This window comes from Diabrotica virgifera, chromosome 1, assembly GCF_917563875.1.
Source record: "Diabrotica virgifera virgifera chromosome 1, PGI_DIABVI_V3a".
Classification (NCBI taxonomy): Eukaryota; Metazoa; Arthropoda; class Insecta; order Coleoptera; family Chrysomelidae; genus Diabrotica; species Diabrotica virgifera.
This window is the reverse complement of record NC_065443.1, coordinates 128,418,799-128,436,413: the sequence shown is the minus strand read 5'-3', so window position 1 is coordinate 128,436,413 and position 17,615 is coordinate 128,418,799. Positions and strand designations below refer to the sequence as shown.

The 17,615-nt window shown below is 32.7% G+C and overlaps 1 protein-coding gene across 1 annotated transcript in view; it reads left to right on the top strand.

The window, feature by feature from the left end:
• Positions 1-3,057: 3,057 nt before the first annotated feature.
• LOC114332029 (uncharacterized) overlaps positions 3,058-17,615 on the top strand; it is a 41,962-nt gene continuing 27,404 nt past the window's right edge. The window contains exons 1-4 of the mRNA XM_050662288.1: positions 3,058-3,420; positions 7,311-7,437; positions 10,528-10,668; positions 14,178-14,463. Coding sequence (XP_050518245.1) covers positions 3,301-3,420; positions 7,311-7,437; positions 10,528-10,668; positions 14,178-14,463 — 674 coding nt within the window. The 5' untranslated portion in view covers positions 3,058-3,300. The remainder of the gene's footprint in view (positions 3,421-7,310; positions 7,438-10,527; positions 10,669-14,177; positions 14,464-17,615) is intronic.

The window sequence follows — 17,615 nt, the reverse complement described above, 5'->3', positions numbered from 1 at the left end:
AAGCGTTGAGTAATTATAGCAAAAGTAGCTACGCCATCTGAGACACGATAAGGATGAAATTAGTTTTATGTTTTCTTTTCTCATGGAGCATGCATGATGGAGAGTTTTTTAAATACGTAACAAAGGATGTTGTTTTGTTATCTATGTTGCAAATATTTTTTTTTAATTACAAAATATGTTGTTTTCAATACAAGTACCTAATTGTTGTTATTATTTACTGAGCATTTAGAATTTTGACTAACGCCCGATTTCATAATAAAGTTAAAGTGTGTGTTACCTTAAAAAAATGCAATTATTGTTACAGTACTCAAATTTTCAAACACATCACCTGACACAGTGTCTCAAGTACGATTGCGCGAAGTCGCGCAATTTACGAGACGCGCCCGGTCTGCAGATCTACATATTATAAGTATGTATCTGTTTATTTTTTGATGACACTTTTTAATGTTATGATGATTTGCGACATCTAGTGGGAGTTTGTCCAAGCATACAAATATTTCCCCACAAAGTATGTGACGCAGTATTCACCTCAAGTAAATTCTACTTTCAGCATTCAGAAAATATTCAGAAAAGTAAAGCCGACTTTTTTTATTGTTTAAGACTTTTGGTATCTCTAACAATTTTTAAGTTATTTTGAAAAAAAGCATTTTTTTCAAAATTAAAATTTTTAAAAATTTTGCTTTAAAACCAAATTTTTTTCAAAAATAAGCACTTTGAATCGATGTAACTTACAGATCATATAAACACAACATAATTAAAGTAACTTGTGAAGCGGTAATGATTAATTTCATTTAAGTTACTAATTGTGGGGTGATCTTCCTGACTTTTTTTGCCAAAACAAAAGGGACCAACTTTATTTTGAGCTTAACTTGCTTACATTTGATGCTAGAAATTTTTTTTTATAAAAAACATAAATAAAGATTTTTTTAAACACTTTAAAAAGTTGTAATGTGTTTTCCCCAAGAATGTTTCATTATTTGGATATTTCACATTGAATTATTCTTTTTGGAATTTTTCGAATATGAACCTATTTTTCATTAGCTATAACTCTGCTTTTGCTAGGTATAGGGACCTAATATATAAACCATTTTTTTCACATTTTTATACGCTATAGTTTTGCTAAGAATATTTTCTTCGACAAAATGCTTACGTTTTGACTTATTTGCGAAAAACCGTCTAAAAACGTGGTTATTTTGTTGAAAAATGAACATATTCACTTGCAAATAACTCGAAAATTATTGATTTGGTGAAAAATCTCTATAGAACAAAAGTTGCTTAAAATTAGTCAGTTTATCCATTTCAGAACTTATCTTGAACATATCGCACACCTAGTTCAATAGTGCCACAAGTGCAAAACACAATATTCTCGAGAAATGAGCAAAACGTTCTGTAGCAAACGCGTTATGCCCTGTAAATAATTTATTTTGAGAATGACTGGCTTCGAAATTACAATTTAGGTAGCATATTATACAGTTATTCGCTGGATCTTATTACAATGTATTAAAAATAAAACGTTATTATGATTTTGATAGTTATGGCGATATTGCATTGTGAAAAAAGTCATTTATAAAACGATACCTAGGAGATACGGCGGCAATATAATGAAAAAAGCAATTGATTTTTGCAGTTGTGGCTGTATTGAATTACATCGGTTGTATTGCAGCAGTGTATATTATCGCCACATCTCTCTTGATTTTTGCAGTTGTAGCCATATTGAACGTATTGAATTACATCGGTTGTATTGTGGCGGTGTATATTATCGCCACATCTCCCAGTTATGGCCATATTGCATTTTCAAAACCTCCAAAAACCCTATAGTGAAATACCGAAGTATAAATACTTTATACTTATCCAAAACAATATTTTAGTTCAGGCTGTATTGAATTAGATGGGCCATAATATAGGCAATATTTTACAGCCTTAACCCAAAATTCGAATTTTTTGCAGTTGTGGCACAATTGAACTAGGTGTGCGATATATTTTTTCACCCCCGAGATGGGGTGAAACTCACCCCGAGGGCAAAAGCACACATCGGCACCATATCACTTTTTTTCCATGAGATGTTAGCTAAGCGTATGCCCAATTTCATGTCAATCCAAGCGGTTCTTTAAAATTTACAGCAAAAACTGTGAAAGAATGGACTACTAGGAATGATTTCCCTGCTGTGAATCCTGCTTGCTCTTCACCGATTTTACCTTCTATACTTTTCTTCGAATCCCATTGTAGCGATGACGCTCATTTCCCTGCCGTTTTTGCCTTCTTTTCTGTTTACTTTTTTATATATCGATGTTATGTAGGCTTTCAAATATTTTTTAGGAATATTCTCTTCATTTATTGCTCTTTCCATGATTCGGCATATCATTCTTCTTAGTTTCTCTGTTCCGTATTTGATTAGTTCCGCTACAATTCCTCCTGGCTCTCACAACTGTATTGTTCTTCATAGAATTTATTGCTTGCTTCATCTATTTGTCTGTTATGACTATTTTGCCTTCCTTGTTGTTTTGTCTCCATCAATTGTTTTTTGTTCGTCTCCATCAATTCTGAGTTCTGGTCGTTGTTCTATCAGTAGGTTTTTATAGTGGTTCTCCCACTTATCGTCCTGTATGTATTGTATAAACGTTTCCTCTTTCCTGTTAGTTCGTAATGATTTCACAATTTTACCGGCTTCTGAGCTTCTTGTTCCTCCCATATTCTGTTCTATACTTCCAATTGGTCATTTTTTTCTTTCGTTGTAATAGCCCTAACTTCTTTGTTCTTATATCTCTATATTTCAGGAGGTCTTGTGAATCTTTTGTGCTTAAGTATTTATTGTATAATTCCTTTTTTCTTTTATTTTCTCTAAGGTATGTTAGTGGAATTCCCATTTGTAATTTTTGTCGAGACGGTGTGTTTGAGATGGTTTACTCTATTATTTATGATACATCGCCCGTAGTAAAAAGGTCACCCATATCTAGACTAAATGACTTCGTTGGTTATACATCGAGATAACATTTTGTAAATATTAATGAATGTTTAAAACAAAATCATGAATGTATTCCACATGTCTCCATATCAGTAGTAGCGCTTCGTGCTTATACAGAGGAACCCAGTAAACATAATGAAACGGAATCCTAGTCGTAATTCATAAACAAATTATATTCCTGATAATGTGTAATCAAAGAGATAAGAGATAAGTGTACTACAGTAAGTATAGCTATTGATCATGCTGTGTCAAAAACCTTTAATAATAATCACCTATGTGGAAGTTTAAGAAAAAAATGTCATTTTTTTAATAAATGATAGGAGTGCGAGAAAGGCGAGATGCATAGAAGTGTCACTTTATCGGAAATTGTTTCGTCCACTTTTACGAACAACGCGGAAGACAACAGCAAAAACAGAAAGGAAAAATTTGTTACGAAGATCGGGATAGGACTAACTGAGGTAAGGTAATCATTTGTCTTTTTGACGTAAGCTTTATTTGTGCAAATCCTTATCTGACCAAATAAACACAGATAATGGCATTGTACTTCAAATTGTGGAATATTTATTTAATTAGGTACACCATAGTGTAATTTTATATTATTATGATCAGTTTTTCCCCTTTATCCAAGCACAAAATACATTTGAGAAAACTCTACATCCCTTTAAGCAGGAAAAATGTTTTAATCTCTTGATCTTATGCGTCAGCCTTTAGATAGATATTATTTTATACAGACTGTTTAGATTTAAATTAGATATACACGTTTTAAATGACAACACTGCGCGATAGATGTAAACATTAGCAAGTTGTATTAGTTGCCGACGGCGCAGTATCAATTACTTCTTCAGATTCAAATCCACAAATGGATGTTAGCGATCACATTTTCCATTAATTCTCTGCTTTTTGCAATATGTATCAGACATCAGAGATTTTTCTTCTTCTTCTTCTTCTTCTTCTTCTTCTTCAAATGTCATCTTCGTTCCGAAGGTTGGCGATCATCAGGGCTATACGTATTTTCGAAACTGCTGACCGAAACAATTCGTTATTGCTACAGCTATACCATTCCCGTAGATTCTTTAGCCAGGAGTTTCGTCTTCTTCCTATGGACCTTTTTCCTGCTATCTTCCCTTGCATAATTATTCGAAGCAGTTCATATCTTTCGCCTCTTGTAATGTGTCCCAAATATTGCAGTTTTCGTTTTTTGATCGTAAATATGACTTCCTTTTCTTTATTCATTCTTCTCAAGACCTCGACGTTTGTGACTCTCTCCGTCCATGATATTCTCAAGATTCTGCGATATATCCACAGTTCAAATGCCTCCAATTTTTTGATATCAATCTTTTTCAGCGTCCATGACTCCATTCCGTAGAACAAAACAGAAAGTACGTAACATCTCATCAGGCGAGGTTTCATTTCAAGGCTCAAATCTCTTCCACAGAACACTCTCTTCATTTTAGTGAATATGGATCTGGCTTTTTCTATTCTTATTTTGATTTCTGCTGAGCTATCGTTGTCTTCATTTACAAAAGTGCCTAAATATTTGTATTTGCTAACTCGATCGATAATTTCATTGTGTAAATATAGATTTTGGACATTTTGTGTTGATTTCGATATTACCATAAATTTAGTTTTCTTTATGTTCAAAGATAGTCCATATTCTTCGCTGCAGTCTGCTATCTTATTCACCAATATCTGTAGCTCTTCAAGTGTTTCTGCGATCAGAACGGTGTCGTCGGCAAATCTCAGATTGTTTAATCTAACACCATTTATTTTAATACCTGTGGATTGCTCAGAGAGTGTCCTATTCATTACGTCTTCGGAATAGAGATAAAACAGGGTTGGTGACAGTATACACCCTTGTCTCACACCTCGCTTTATTTCAATTTCTTCAGTGGTGTTATTCTCTACTTTCACTACTGCTTTCAATCAGAGATTGTATGTCGTTAATTCCTGTCCATTGCCTTATGTTTCCGAGCCAGGACATTTTCTTGCGTCCCATTCCTCTCTTGCCTTCAATTTTACCCTCGATTATAAGTTGAAGGAACTGGTATTTTTCATTTTGCATGATATGACCCAGAGTTTCTTTTTCTTGGTGGTTTAGAAAAGTTGGCGATCTTGGTTGATTCTTTTAAGAACATCTACATTTGTGACTTTCGCCGTCCATGATATCTTTAGGATACGGTGATAAAGATAAAGACACATTTCGAAGGCTTCTAATCTATTTATATCTCTCGTTTTGAGTGTCCAGCCCTCTACGCCATATAGCCATAGTCAGCAGCACCGCCATACGTACCACTTAATAAATCTTAGTCTTAGTTGAAGATCGAACTCTGAACTGGTCAGTACCTTCCTGAATTTTACGAAAGCTTGTCGAGTTTGCTCAATACGACATTTTACTTCCCTGTCTGATGCCCAGACTTCAAAAAGCCACGTTCCCAGGTATTTAAATGTGCTCACTCTTTCAATGGACTTGGTATTCAGTGATATGGTAGAGTTTTCAAGTTCATTCAAGTTTTTGGAGATGATCATGAATTTGGTCTTTTTGGTATTAATCTCTAATCCTAATCGCTTACTGTATTCTCCGATTATAGTGACAAGTTGTTGAAGATCGACTATGTTGTCACAAATTAAGACCACATCATCAGCATATCGTATGTTGTTGATAAATACTCCATTCTCTTTGATTCCCAACTCTGCATCTTACAAAGACTCTTGAAATATGGCTTCCTAATGAATGTTAAATGAAAGAGGGGAAAGCACACTTCCCTGTCGAGCACCTCTTGTTATATGTATTTGTTGGGTTGGAATATAGAAAACAAAATAGAGATGGCTATTTCGTTTAGTTTTTAAATATTCTTGGACAATCTTTACTTGCATAATCGCTTAAATTATTCATTGTGATTATGTATTCAGTGATTATAATAATTTATATACTGTTACTATCGGAACGAGTACATAAATTTTGAACATCTTTAATAAATTAAAATACAATTCTAGTACATATACCTACAGCAATGTTGCCGATTTTAGCGCTTCTTTCAGTTCTTTATATACAATTAAAAACTAAACGATTTGTATCCTACAGGCATTTGTATTTAAATGTTTTCTTTTTAAGTGGCTAAAGGTCCCAAACCAAGACCAAAAAGCAAACAAAAAAAAATAGTTTTTTCTAATATAACTCTAGGAAACGAAGCCAAAAGAGCAATTGAAAAATCGAAAAATTACTGGCCGCTATTTTTCAACTGGAGTATCTCGGGGAAATCAATAGAAAAAGTGTCTTATCTAGCGTATCCTTTATAAAGAATTTTTATTAAATATTTTTGTGGTATATGGTATAAGTAGGTACCTATACATATAGGAAGAACGAGTATTGGGGTTTCACTGCAAAAGCTTATAAATTTACGTCACCAGCCATACCAGCGACAAACAAAGAAGTGCTGTCGAATCGTGTGCATTTGACAATTTATAGGCTCGGGTATTAATTAAGAAGGGTTCCAAGAGGTTACCTGGAGAAATAATTATAGTTGAGATAATTAACCAGACATTTTTAATTACAAAATGTTTTTAATTACGAGGGAGAGATTCGAAAGTAGTGTGTTAGGTAATAAAAAACGTTTACACTCTTAAAAAATAAAAAAGGATGAAAAGTCCAGATGCAAAATTTATTGAAAATAATAAATAATAATTTAAATCTGAACTTTTCGTGGAACTTCTTTGTGGTAACATCCTTAATCTCGGACTTTTGCAATTTATAAGATAAGAGACGACGAATAAAGAATGATTCTACAATATGCAGTCACATTCCGCTTCATTCGTCTAGGAAAAGTTCCGAAAGTTAGTTAATAGTACTCAAAAAACTGAGTAAAGATCTAATCTTAAAAAAATAGTTATCGGGTAAACGTTTATAATTCTTTCTACTATACTAAATTTACAATCAAGATGCAGTAGAAATAAACAAACCAAGACAGGTTAAATGTTACTAGGAGCACTCCCGAATTATAATTTACAATGTATATACATTGTAAATCCCAAATAATGATTTCCAAAGTTTATACATTGTAAATTACGATTCGGGAGTGCTCCTAGCCTTTAACGTGTCTTGGTTTGTTTAGTTTGTTTATTTCTACTGCATCTTGATTGTAAATTTAGTATAGATTTAACAATAAACCTCAAAGACACAAATGTGTACAGGTCTGGCGAAAATTTAAAATTTAAGAAAAATGAACCTGCCACACTGAGAAACATAAACATTCTACATCCAGCCGACTAGAGGAAATGAACTTTTTCTTGTGGATTTGAATGTTAAATATTTTGAATTTACTGCGTACTAATCCTAATTCAAATGTTTTAGCTTTTAACCTCATCCTTGTACCAGTGTTATGGAATAATCTTTGCACAATTGGTTGATGTGGGCCATTATTCGATAGAGAAAGCATCATGGACAACGTTTTTATATATAGCAGCTTGGAATCTGACAGGTAATAACACTTAATTTTATTACTACAATCATAACTTTTTACATGATTTTTTTATATTTTAAGCTATCTGTTATCTGTTATCAGAACATAATCGTAGATGGGAGAGCATTTGGCCGTCGACATTTATTCCTCTTGAGGTCCACTCCAATTATTGTTTGAAAGCTTGTTCCAAAACTACCTTAAATAGTTTGGGGGATAACTTGTCTCATTGTCTGATTCGTCTTTTGATTTTATTTATAATCTACGCTATCATTACGCTGTTAATGTCTAGCATATTGTATACTTTGCGAAAGTCTACGAAAGACAGGAAAATGGTTCCGGCTGGAGAAAAATTTGTATACACCGCTCTTGCTTTTTTTCATGCTTCGCATATGTCTATACCAGCGTAATTTTCGTTTTTCTATTTCATCATTTAGCGTCTCTTTCAAATTCTCTAATTCATTCTCTAATTCGTTCATTCCTCATGTTGTTCTTTAGTGTTAATCAAAAAATCATCTTTATTATATTTATTCTGTTTTTCATTCTTTAATTTGTCACCCACGTCTCTGAGCCATACTACAGATACACAGATACAGAGAGCAGCTTTCCACTATAGAGATTTGAAGATTTGGTGTTTGTTTTGCTTGGAACATTGTCGCTCTATATAATTAAGTGTAGGTAATTGTCGTGTTATTGTATTTTCTTTCTTTATATTATTTATTATATCCTTTTTATCTGATCCTCTTTCTGTTAAAGTTACCCCCAAGTATTTATATTCATTTGTTTGTTTTATTTTCATTTCTTGTTTTCAAGACTGAAGTTTTCCATTTCTTGTTTACCAGAATATGACCAATTTGATTTTTGTACGTTGCACCCGGCGACGCGCGATGTCCATGTAGATATCTAATCTTCTAGAATGTTTTTAAAATTGGTGTTTGTGATTGTAAATTAATGATTGTGATTTCATGATTGTAAGTTCATGATTTGTTGTTGTTTATCTCCAGGTCTCCTGCCGTGTTTCTCATGATCATGTATTGCGTTTTATCATAATTAACTTCCAAACCCGGAAGGAAGGAAAGCAACTCGTATTTTAAATGGTTTAAATGGTCTACTATTATAACTTATGGGGCAGAGTGTTGGCAACTCACAGGAAATGAAAGAAAAAAGATAGAAGTAACGGAAATGGATTACTTACGTAGAGCATGCAGGGTATCTAGATTAGAACACGTACACGATTCCAAAACATGCATTGATTGAATTTATCACTAAAATCTCACAAACTATCAACGACGGTGCATTCGCCATAGCCACCTTCCTAGATGTACAAAAGGCTTTTGATCAGGTCTGGCACTACGGACTTGTTCGGAAGCTTATTGATATCGGACTACCATTACAATTCAAAAAAGTTGTACATTCATATCTCCATGACCAAAGATCAAAGATCAAAGATCAACCCCTTTTACCCCACAAGCTGGAGTTCCCCAAGGATCAGTATTAGCGCCACTGTTGTACATACTATACAACAGTGACCTCTCAAACCAAAATATCCCAGACACCCGGTTGTTTCTCTATGTTGACGATACGGCTGTGCTCACAACTACACGATACAACCGACCACTCATCCAAAGAAGAGCTCAAGCTCTGTTGAACGCTGTCGAGGAATGGTGTTGTAAATGGAGAGTAACACTAAACGCTAACAAAACAACAACCATTGTATTTCGCGCCCCCACTGTGTCATCAAGAATCATTAGACATGAGGACGACCGATTCCCACTGAGACTGATGGGAGAAAGGCTTTTGCTCAGCCCGACGGCAACCTACTTGGGAGTACTGTTTACCAGGACTCTCAACTGGGATGTAGATCTAAAGGCAACTTTAGAGCCAGACTACTCCACCCTCTCTCTGGGAAAACTCTCATCCACACTTACAAGGCCTACATTCGACTCGTCATTGAGTACAAATCAGGCCTCTATTGTCTATTAAATAGACTACAAAACCTTAATTTGTTGCGAGCGGAACGTAGAATCCTGCGTGGAGCAAACTACAAAGCCTGGAGGTTTCCCTCAAATGAAATCCATAACATCTCAAATATCCCCACTATTATCGAGAGAATAAACTCTCTGAACAGGAACTTCACAATCAAAGTCATCAACGGCCCCCTCTCCGACACCCAACAATCTCTAAAATGTTCCTGTTCATCTCTCGACCACGTAATCTGCCGCCGAAAGCTCAAACGGAAAAAACTCCACCCACCGTTTGCTTTAATGCAAACATGCATTGACGATCTCCTGGCAGAGTACGAAGAAATCCTTGAGACTACACCGCTAGCCTATAGCACCCTCCTCATCTGATCTTTATCCTTTCCCCGAACAGGAAGAAGTTGGTTTTTTTGTGGTTTCCCAACTTCATTGCACAATTATACCTGTTCGCCCCGAGAAATAGCCGCAACTATTTTCTCACACATGCCCAAAACCACCACCTGACCGCCAACGAAGACTGTAGGCTTGCCTGTCCAGTGTACAATGGTTTCTAGGGACGGTGGCCGAGGGCAAAGCATGGACATTACACACATACGTCATCTCTGGAAAGAACACCATCTTTCAATCCACACTCTCTTCTATGGTTTCTAACGGTCTGCTGGAAAACACAGTCTAGCATCCTGCAAGCCACCCAAGCACTTTGCCCCAGCGTTTTTTCGGACTGTTTCTTTTTGCTGCCTACACACATTCACCACATACCCTGAAGAGGACCACAATCCTAAACAGGGACAAAACAATGTAATCCTCTCAAATAAAGTTTATCCTTTACCTACCCTTAATTTACATTGTCTATCTATTGTGTTACGCCAGGGGTCAAGTCGAATTGATACCATATTGGTCTCCGGAAAGGGGTCAGATTTTATTTATTTTTTGACTCTATAGCTCAGACAGAACAACGTCTGTCGGGTCTACCAGTTATAAAATAATACTCACAATAGCCCAAATTATGGCAAAACTAAATATAAATAGCTAAAACTTCTTTGAGTTTTCACAATCTAAATTATTTGACATAAAATTAGAAAAATTTGGTATGTATCATATTATAAAAATCTATATTCTTTATTTATTATAGCACCATGGTCAAAATTCTTAATAAATCAACTGGAAAAAAGGCAGTGCTTCCCATACAAAATAATAATATCAGTATGTACTCTATTACTGGCAGCTGGAGTCGTTATTCCTCCTCATTTTATTATATATGGAATATTTGGTGGTAAGTTTATTTAATTTCAAATCGTATATTTTTCCTAATAGTCCAGGGCGCATCTGTTTTGAGATGGACGTTGAGAGGTGACTCAAATTTTTTTGCAGAAATTACTTGAAAATAACTCAAATAATAATATTTGAGTTATCCTCCCTCTCAAAAAGGTCCGGAACATTGTTTAAATAATCAAAATGTCAAAATATGAAGGAAAATTCGATTTTTTATTGGTTTTTTGATTATAACTTTAAAACTATTCATTTCTGAGAAAAGTTGTACTCACATAAAAGTTGTGTAATTAAATTTTCTACAATATAGAATTGGTTAAAAATTTAAAAAATAGTCACCCTTATTGCAAAATAGCAATAATTGCGAAAAAAGAAAATACAAAAACAAGTATTCGCATTTTGCGTCTTTCAACCATTTATGCTAGACCTAGGACCTTGATATTTTACCCAGAAAAACTTTATGATATAGTAAAACAACACTGTAAATTTCATTAAGCTCGGTTTAATAAATTTTGCAAAATAAATTTTGCAATCCAGATTTAGCAAAAAAAATTCATTTTTTTTAAATGTTGCAGGACTGAAAATAAAACAGATAGCAAGTTGAATTTTTTTGCTTATAAAAGTGTACTGTTCTTTCATTTTCAATTTGCAAAATTAAAATCGATTATTATCACGGTGTCAGGAAATTTTTTAAATAAACATTAATTTTTGGTTCTGCGCGCAGGACAGCGGTGTTCAATTCACACAAGTTGATTTCCACCAAAATTTTTTCCAATCTTTATCTAATATATTATTTTCTTACTCTATATTTTGTTGTATTTTAATATTTTAATTCCACAAAAATCAAACTAATTTTATTATTAAAACAAAGTAAGTTATCAAGCGAAGTAGCACAGGAAACGACAATAAATATCGCCTCCGTACCACCAGATTGACAACAGGTGGAATACTTTCTTTCGTTACACCTCCTGAGATTTTCAAAATTTATAAATCATACAGGATGCCGAGGAAATTAAGATGAGAGAATTTTAAATAATTCACAACTCATCTGCTCAGCGTGGTAAAAGCTCCAACAAGACAGATTCCTTAATACTCAAACAAAAGAGTAAATGAATTAAAAATGTATATACATTTTCAATTTCTTTGCAACACGAGCTGCATTTTCGTGTTGCAAAGAAATTGAAAATGTTTATACATTTTTAATTTTATTATTGTTTGTGAAATATTGTTTAAACAATTGCATATGTTTAAAAATAATAAACTTTTATTCTCTATAAGTTTAAATATATATAGTTAAACTATAAAGTTAAAATATATTAACAAAGAAAGTTTTTGCTAAAAAAGTGTTATTATTAAAAGTGTAAAAGATAGAGTATGTGTTTTTATTTTGAAATAAACAAATTTATTTATTTATATCGAAATGTAATTAAAATTAAAATGTATTATTCAATAATTAATGTTTATTTAAAAAAATGCCTGACGCCGTGGTGGATAATCGATTTTAGTCTTGCAAATTGCAAATGAAAGGTACAGTATACTTCTATAAGAAAAAAAATTTAACTTGCTATCTGCTTTATTTTGAGTCCTGTAACATTTTGAAAAAATGAATTTCTTTTGCGAAAGCTCGATTGCAAAATTTATTTTGCAAAATCTATTAAATCGATCTTAATGAAATTTACAGTATTGTTTAACTGTATCATAAAGTTTTTCTGGGTGAAATATGAAGGTCCTAAGTGTAGCACAAATGGTTCAAAAACGTAAAATGCGAATACTTGTTTTTGTATGGTTTTTTTCGCAATTATTGCTATTTTGCAACAAGGGTGACTATTTTTTAAATTTTCAACTAATTCTATATTGTTGGAAATTTAATTACGCAACTTTTATATCCATATAACTTTTCACAGAAATGAATAGTTTTAAAGTTATAATCAAAAAACGAAGAAAAAAATCGAATTTTTCCTTAATTTTTTGACATTTTCATTATTTAAACAATGTTCCGGACCTTTTTGAGAGGGAGGATAACTCAAATATTATTATTTGAGTTATTTTCAAGCAATTTCTGCAAAAGAATTTGAGTCACCTCTCAACGTCCAAATGTACTAATATTTTTACAGATGCGGCGTGGTCTATAAGTGTATTGCTTGCTCGTAGGTCCGGATCCCGCGTATGAAAAAAAAGTTGATTAATAGCAAGCTGAAAATTTGTTAATAGCTTAAGGGTGTCTAGTCGGACAAACTTTGATGTATGGAAACACTGGAACAGGGGCAGTTTTAATTGTGGAACAGGTTAAAAATTTGGAACGGTCAGACCACGAAAACGGCACATGTATTTTGTCCGACAGAACAGATTTAAACTCTCCGAACAGAGATTAAACTCTCATGCAAAAATCAGACTGCTATTTATCACCAAATGGGCATTTTAATGAGTGGAACATGTAGAATATGTCAAATGACAGGAATTATGACAGGTGATAAATAGCAGTCTGATTTTTGCATGAGAGTTTAATCTCTGTTCGGAGAGTTTAAGTCTATTCTGTCGGACAAAATAAATGTGCCGTTTTCGTGGTCTGACCGTTCCAAATTTTTAACCTGTTCCACAATTAAAACTGCCCTGTTCCAGTGTTCCCATATATCAAAGTTTGTCCGACTAGACACACTTAAGCTATTAACAAATTTTCAGCTTGCTATTAATCAACTTTTTTTTAATACGCGGGATCCAGACCTACCGCTAGTATTTTGATATACATACAATACAAAACATTTTGAGACTCCTGTAATTCCTATTGTGGACTCTAGGGCTACTAAGGGAAGGGCTTATAAGCTACATAAAACACATAAATAATAACTCACATGCATTAAGAGGTCTAGAGAGACCGAAACGGACGAATGGGGATGGTGGATCATCTCTGAATCTAAATGAAATATAAGCTGTCTTTAATTTTTCATTTTTCACGGAATCAACTTTTGTTTGAATTAATCCTAGACGAATAGAAGAAATGTGACTGCATATTGTACAGTCCTTTTCGTCTCTTTTATTCGTCGTCTCCTTGCCTTATAAATTGTACACGGCAGGAATTAAGGATGTTACCAGAAAGTGGTTCGACGTGAATTTTCAGATTTATTGTTTACATCTGGTACTTCTTATTTCTGTATAAATATGCATTAAATTCCCTTAGTTTTCCTAACTAGCGTGTTTATTGGTTTGAATTTGTCTGCCTGTGCTTTAAGTTTCATGTCAGCTAATATATTTTTATATTTCAACAATTTTTTCTCTAATTTTGGACCTTGTGGGGGGTATTTCCCCTCTTTCCCTCTCCTTAGATCCGACACTGGCAGAAATTCCAAAAAGCATCCATCGTCCGTCACTGGAATACAGCCTGGATCCAAAGGCAATATATTTCTCATTGATAAAACAACCCAAACAAATACACGACATAATGCATCTTGGCTGGATATGTGCTAGTATTGAAATAATAACAGTTTATTTAATAATTACAGTTACATTTAATTTTAGGCACCTTTTCCAATATAATCTACACTCATCTCAAACATATAGCAAGAAGAAGATACAAGAGTACAGAAAGATCCTTCGAAGGTAACATACAGTCTGCCAGAGCGATAAGCTTGTTGGTCATGCCGCATGTTGTTCTACTTCTTATTGGTAATTACAAAATACAGTATGTTTCTATGATTCACGCAGCCATCATTCTAAACATTATTCCTGCTACTCTGATTATAAGACTGCCGAAAGTTGATCCTGAGAATATGCCTGGATATAGCCGTTACCAAACCCTTCCAATGTAAGTATGGTCATTTAAGTTAATTTAGTTCAAGAATTTGAAGATTGTATAGAAGAAATAGTCAGAATTGAGTCATTACTAAACTAAACAATGTATACTGATAGGTCAGGTAAACTTTGGCCTATATTAGGTTATACAGTATATTCCAGTATATTCCAGACTAGATTTTCGATAACAGATAGGTACATTTTTTTATATTCAACTAGAAATCTAAAGTACAGAAGCACTCAGGGCCGCGTTTAGGTCAATTGACGCCCTAGGCAATTCTCTAGTAGCCGCTTTTCAAACATGTACCTACCACTTTTGCGAAAAAAAATTGCAGAAATTTTTATTTAAATAAGAATACACTAAAAATGGATTTAAACTACGATGTTTATATACCTATAACAGAAAAAATCGTCACTCCAGTTCGATTACATCCGAAAATTCTTTTCAAAAAAAGACTTTAAAAAAAATTTTTTTTCTTAATAAAATCGAAAAATTATTAACACGTTCTTGCGTCATACTTGATGGGAAATCATTTTTAATTCTTGACATTTTCGAAAATGACCTCTCAGCGGACACGTTGGTAACTGGGATGCACAAATAAATGTGCAAAGCAATGTCAAAATTAGGGAAAATATCTTTCAATTCACTTAGTGCAGTCATTGAAGGTTTTCACCTCCGATTTCGTTGAACCTTCATCGATTTTCATGAAAATTGGTGAGTAGTTAGAGATAAGCTCAAGGAACAAAGGTGACATAATGCCAACTTGCGCTTTTACCGTGGTGGTAGAGCCACCCCTTCTCAGTGGTGAAAATTATTATTTTTTAGATAATACCATAAATCGATAGACAGACAAATTCTAAGCAAAATTTGTTATATAAAGTTATTAATATAAATCAATACTTTTTGAGTTATTAAAGATCAAAAATTATATTTTTTCGTAAAAAAATGCATGTTTTAAAGCTGTTTTTCACGTATAACTCAAAAACTGTAAGCTTTTACAAAAAAGTTATTTTTACCAAAATTGAATATCTGAATACACTTAAAGAACTAAACTAATGTTAATTCAAAGTGAGTTATGGGTAATTGAATGTATATTTTTTTCGACGAGTAATTACGCAAATCTAAGTATTCAAGCTTAAATAACGGGAAAACAATGCGTTTAATATGTACCTGTAAAATATAATGATTTCAACAATTTTGACCGGTTTAGAATTTATATCTTTGAAAAAAAGATATAATTTAAAAAAATCAGAATTTTTAAAATTATCGTAATTTTCATTTTCTTTTGATAATAACTCCAAAATTACTCAATATACGTAAAAAGTGTGTATAACCAAATTTTAGATTTTTCTGTATCAAATATTTTACCTTTTACTATTTCTGTAGGGTAAGAAATAACCGAGATAGAAACGTTTAAATCTTAAATTTTGCTGCGAGAACCATGTAACCGGGGCCATTTAACCTTTTATTTTAAAAAAAAGTAAGTGGTCTAAAAGATTAAATTCAACGTGGATTAATAGCCATTAAAATTAACTTTCAAATGGTTTTTAGTAAAACCTGATATCTTAAAAATTAACGGAGTTATTAAAAAAAACAATAACTTTTTTGTAAAAGTTTTTAAAAGATTTTTTTTTGAAAAATATTTGGTGCATAAATTTTAATGCTATCAACTTGTTCGGAGGCTTATTTTATAGATATTTCTAAGTACTTTTAATAAGGTTATGTTATTTCATTTTCATATCATTTTCCCGTTATTTAAGCTTGAATAGTTACTTATATTTGGGTACTCGCCGAAAAAATATACATTCAATTACCTATAACTCACTTTTATTTAACATTAAAAGGTTTTTCCAGTAAGGAGTTTATTTCATTTTTTATTAGCTTCAATTTTGGTAATAACTTTTTGGTAAAATCTTATAGTTTTTAAGTTACTTATGAAAAATCGGTTAAAAACATGCATTTTTCTCACGAAAAATTAAAATCTTTGATCTTTAATAACTCAAAAAGTTTTGATTTATTTTAATAACTTTATGTAACAAATTTTGCTTAGAATTTGTCCCACTATCTAATTTTGGGGATATTTTTAATAAAATAATATTCACCCCCAAAAAGGGGTGGCATCCACCCCAGGGTAAAAGAGTAAGTTGACACCATATCACCTTTGTTCCTTGAGATATCCTCTAACTACTCACCAATTTTCATGCAAATCGATGGAGGTTCAACGAAATCGGAGGTAATAGCTCATATCCACATTCAGTGACTGCACTAACTCTTCTTATGTCAATTGGTGATTTTATTGTGATATCCAAATGACCCTTTAAGTGAATGCATTCATGTATGAATGATGTATCTTGGTCGTCTTTATTTTGTGTCAGATTTTCAGCTTCTTTAATAATTTCTTCATTGCTTAATTTTGGCAAATCTGTTAATAACTCGAAAACGTTGATAAATAAGTCGATAAGATTCCAGATGTCTATTCAGCGTGTCGATTATAATTAGGGGAGTGCATTTAGATTTTCACTTCGGAAAAAATCAAACAAGATAAAACTTTTTGTAATTTAATTAAAAAATGTTTAATAAACAACATATCAAAAAGTTCTACTCGAGAAGTGAGTGCTTCATGTTTTATTAAACAAATGAACAGCGAAGTTAGATGTTTTTTTAAATAACTCCGAAAATATAATTTTTAGAATAAAACTGACTTAACCATTGAAAAATTCAGAAAATTTTACAAAAAAAACCTTATATAAAGATTTTTCTAAAATTAAATCTCTAGCTTCTGTAATTTTTTATTTATAACGCTAAAGTCATCCTTCTCACACACATTGGCGCACTCTAAACTAGCGTTGGAAGAAGTGCACGGTTGAGTTTTTTTATTGTAATTCTTTAACTAATAGATCAAAAGAAATTTTACAAATTGGACATGAAAGAAGATGAAATAAGCTATCTTATGGTTGTAATAAAAAGAAATAAAATGAATGGACATAAGTACGGTGTGGGAGGAAAGTGAGCCTTACATGAATTTTGTTTAAAAATGATTTAAAAATGTGTAACTAATAGAATTTTACTTATAAAACTCTCAAATTTGCACAACTTACCTATCAATCATCTTACTAAACGATGTTTCATTCAAAAAAAATCTCAAAAATTTAATTCAAATAATA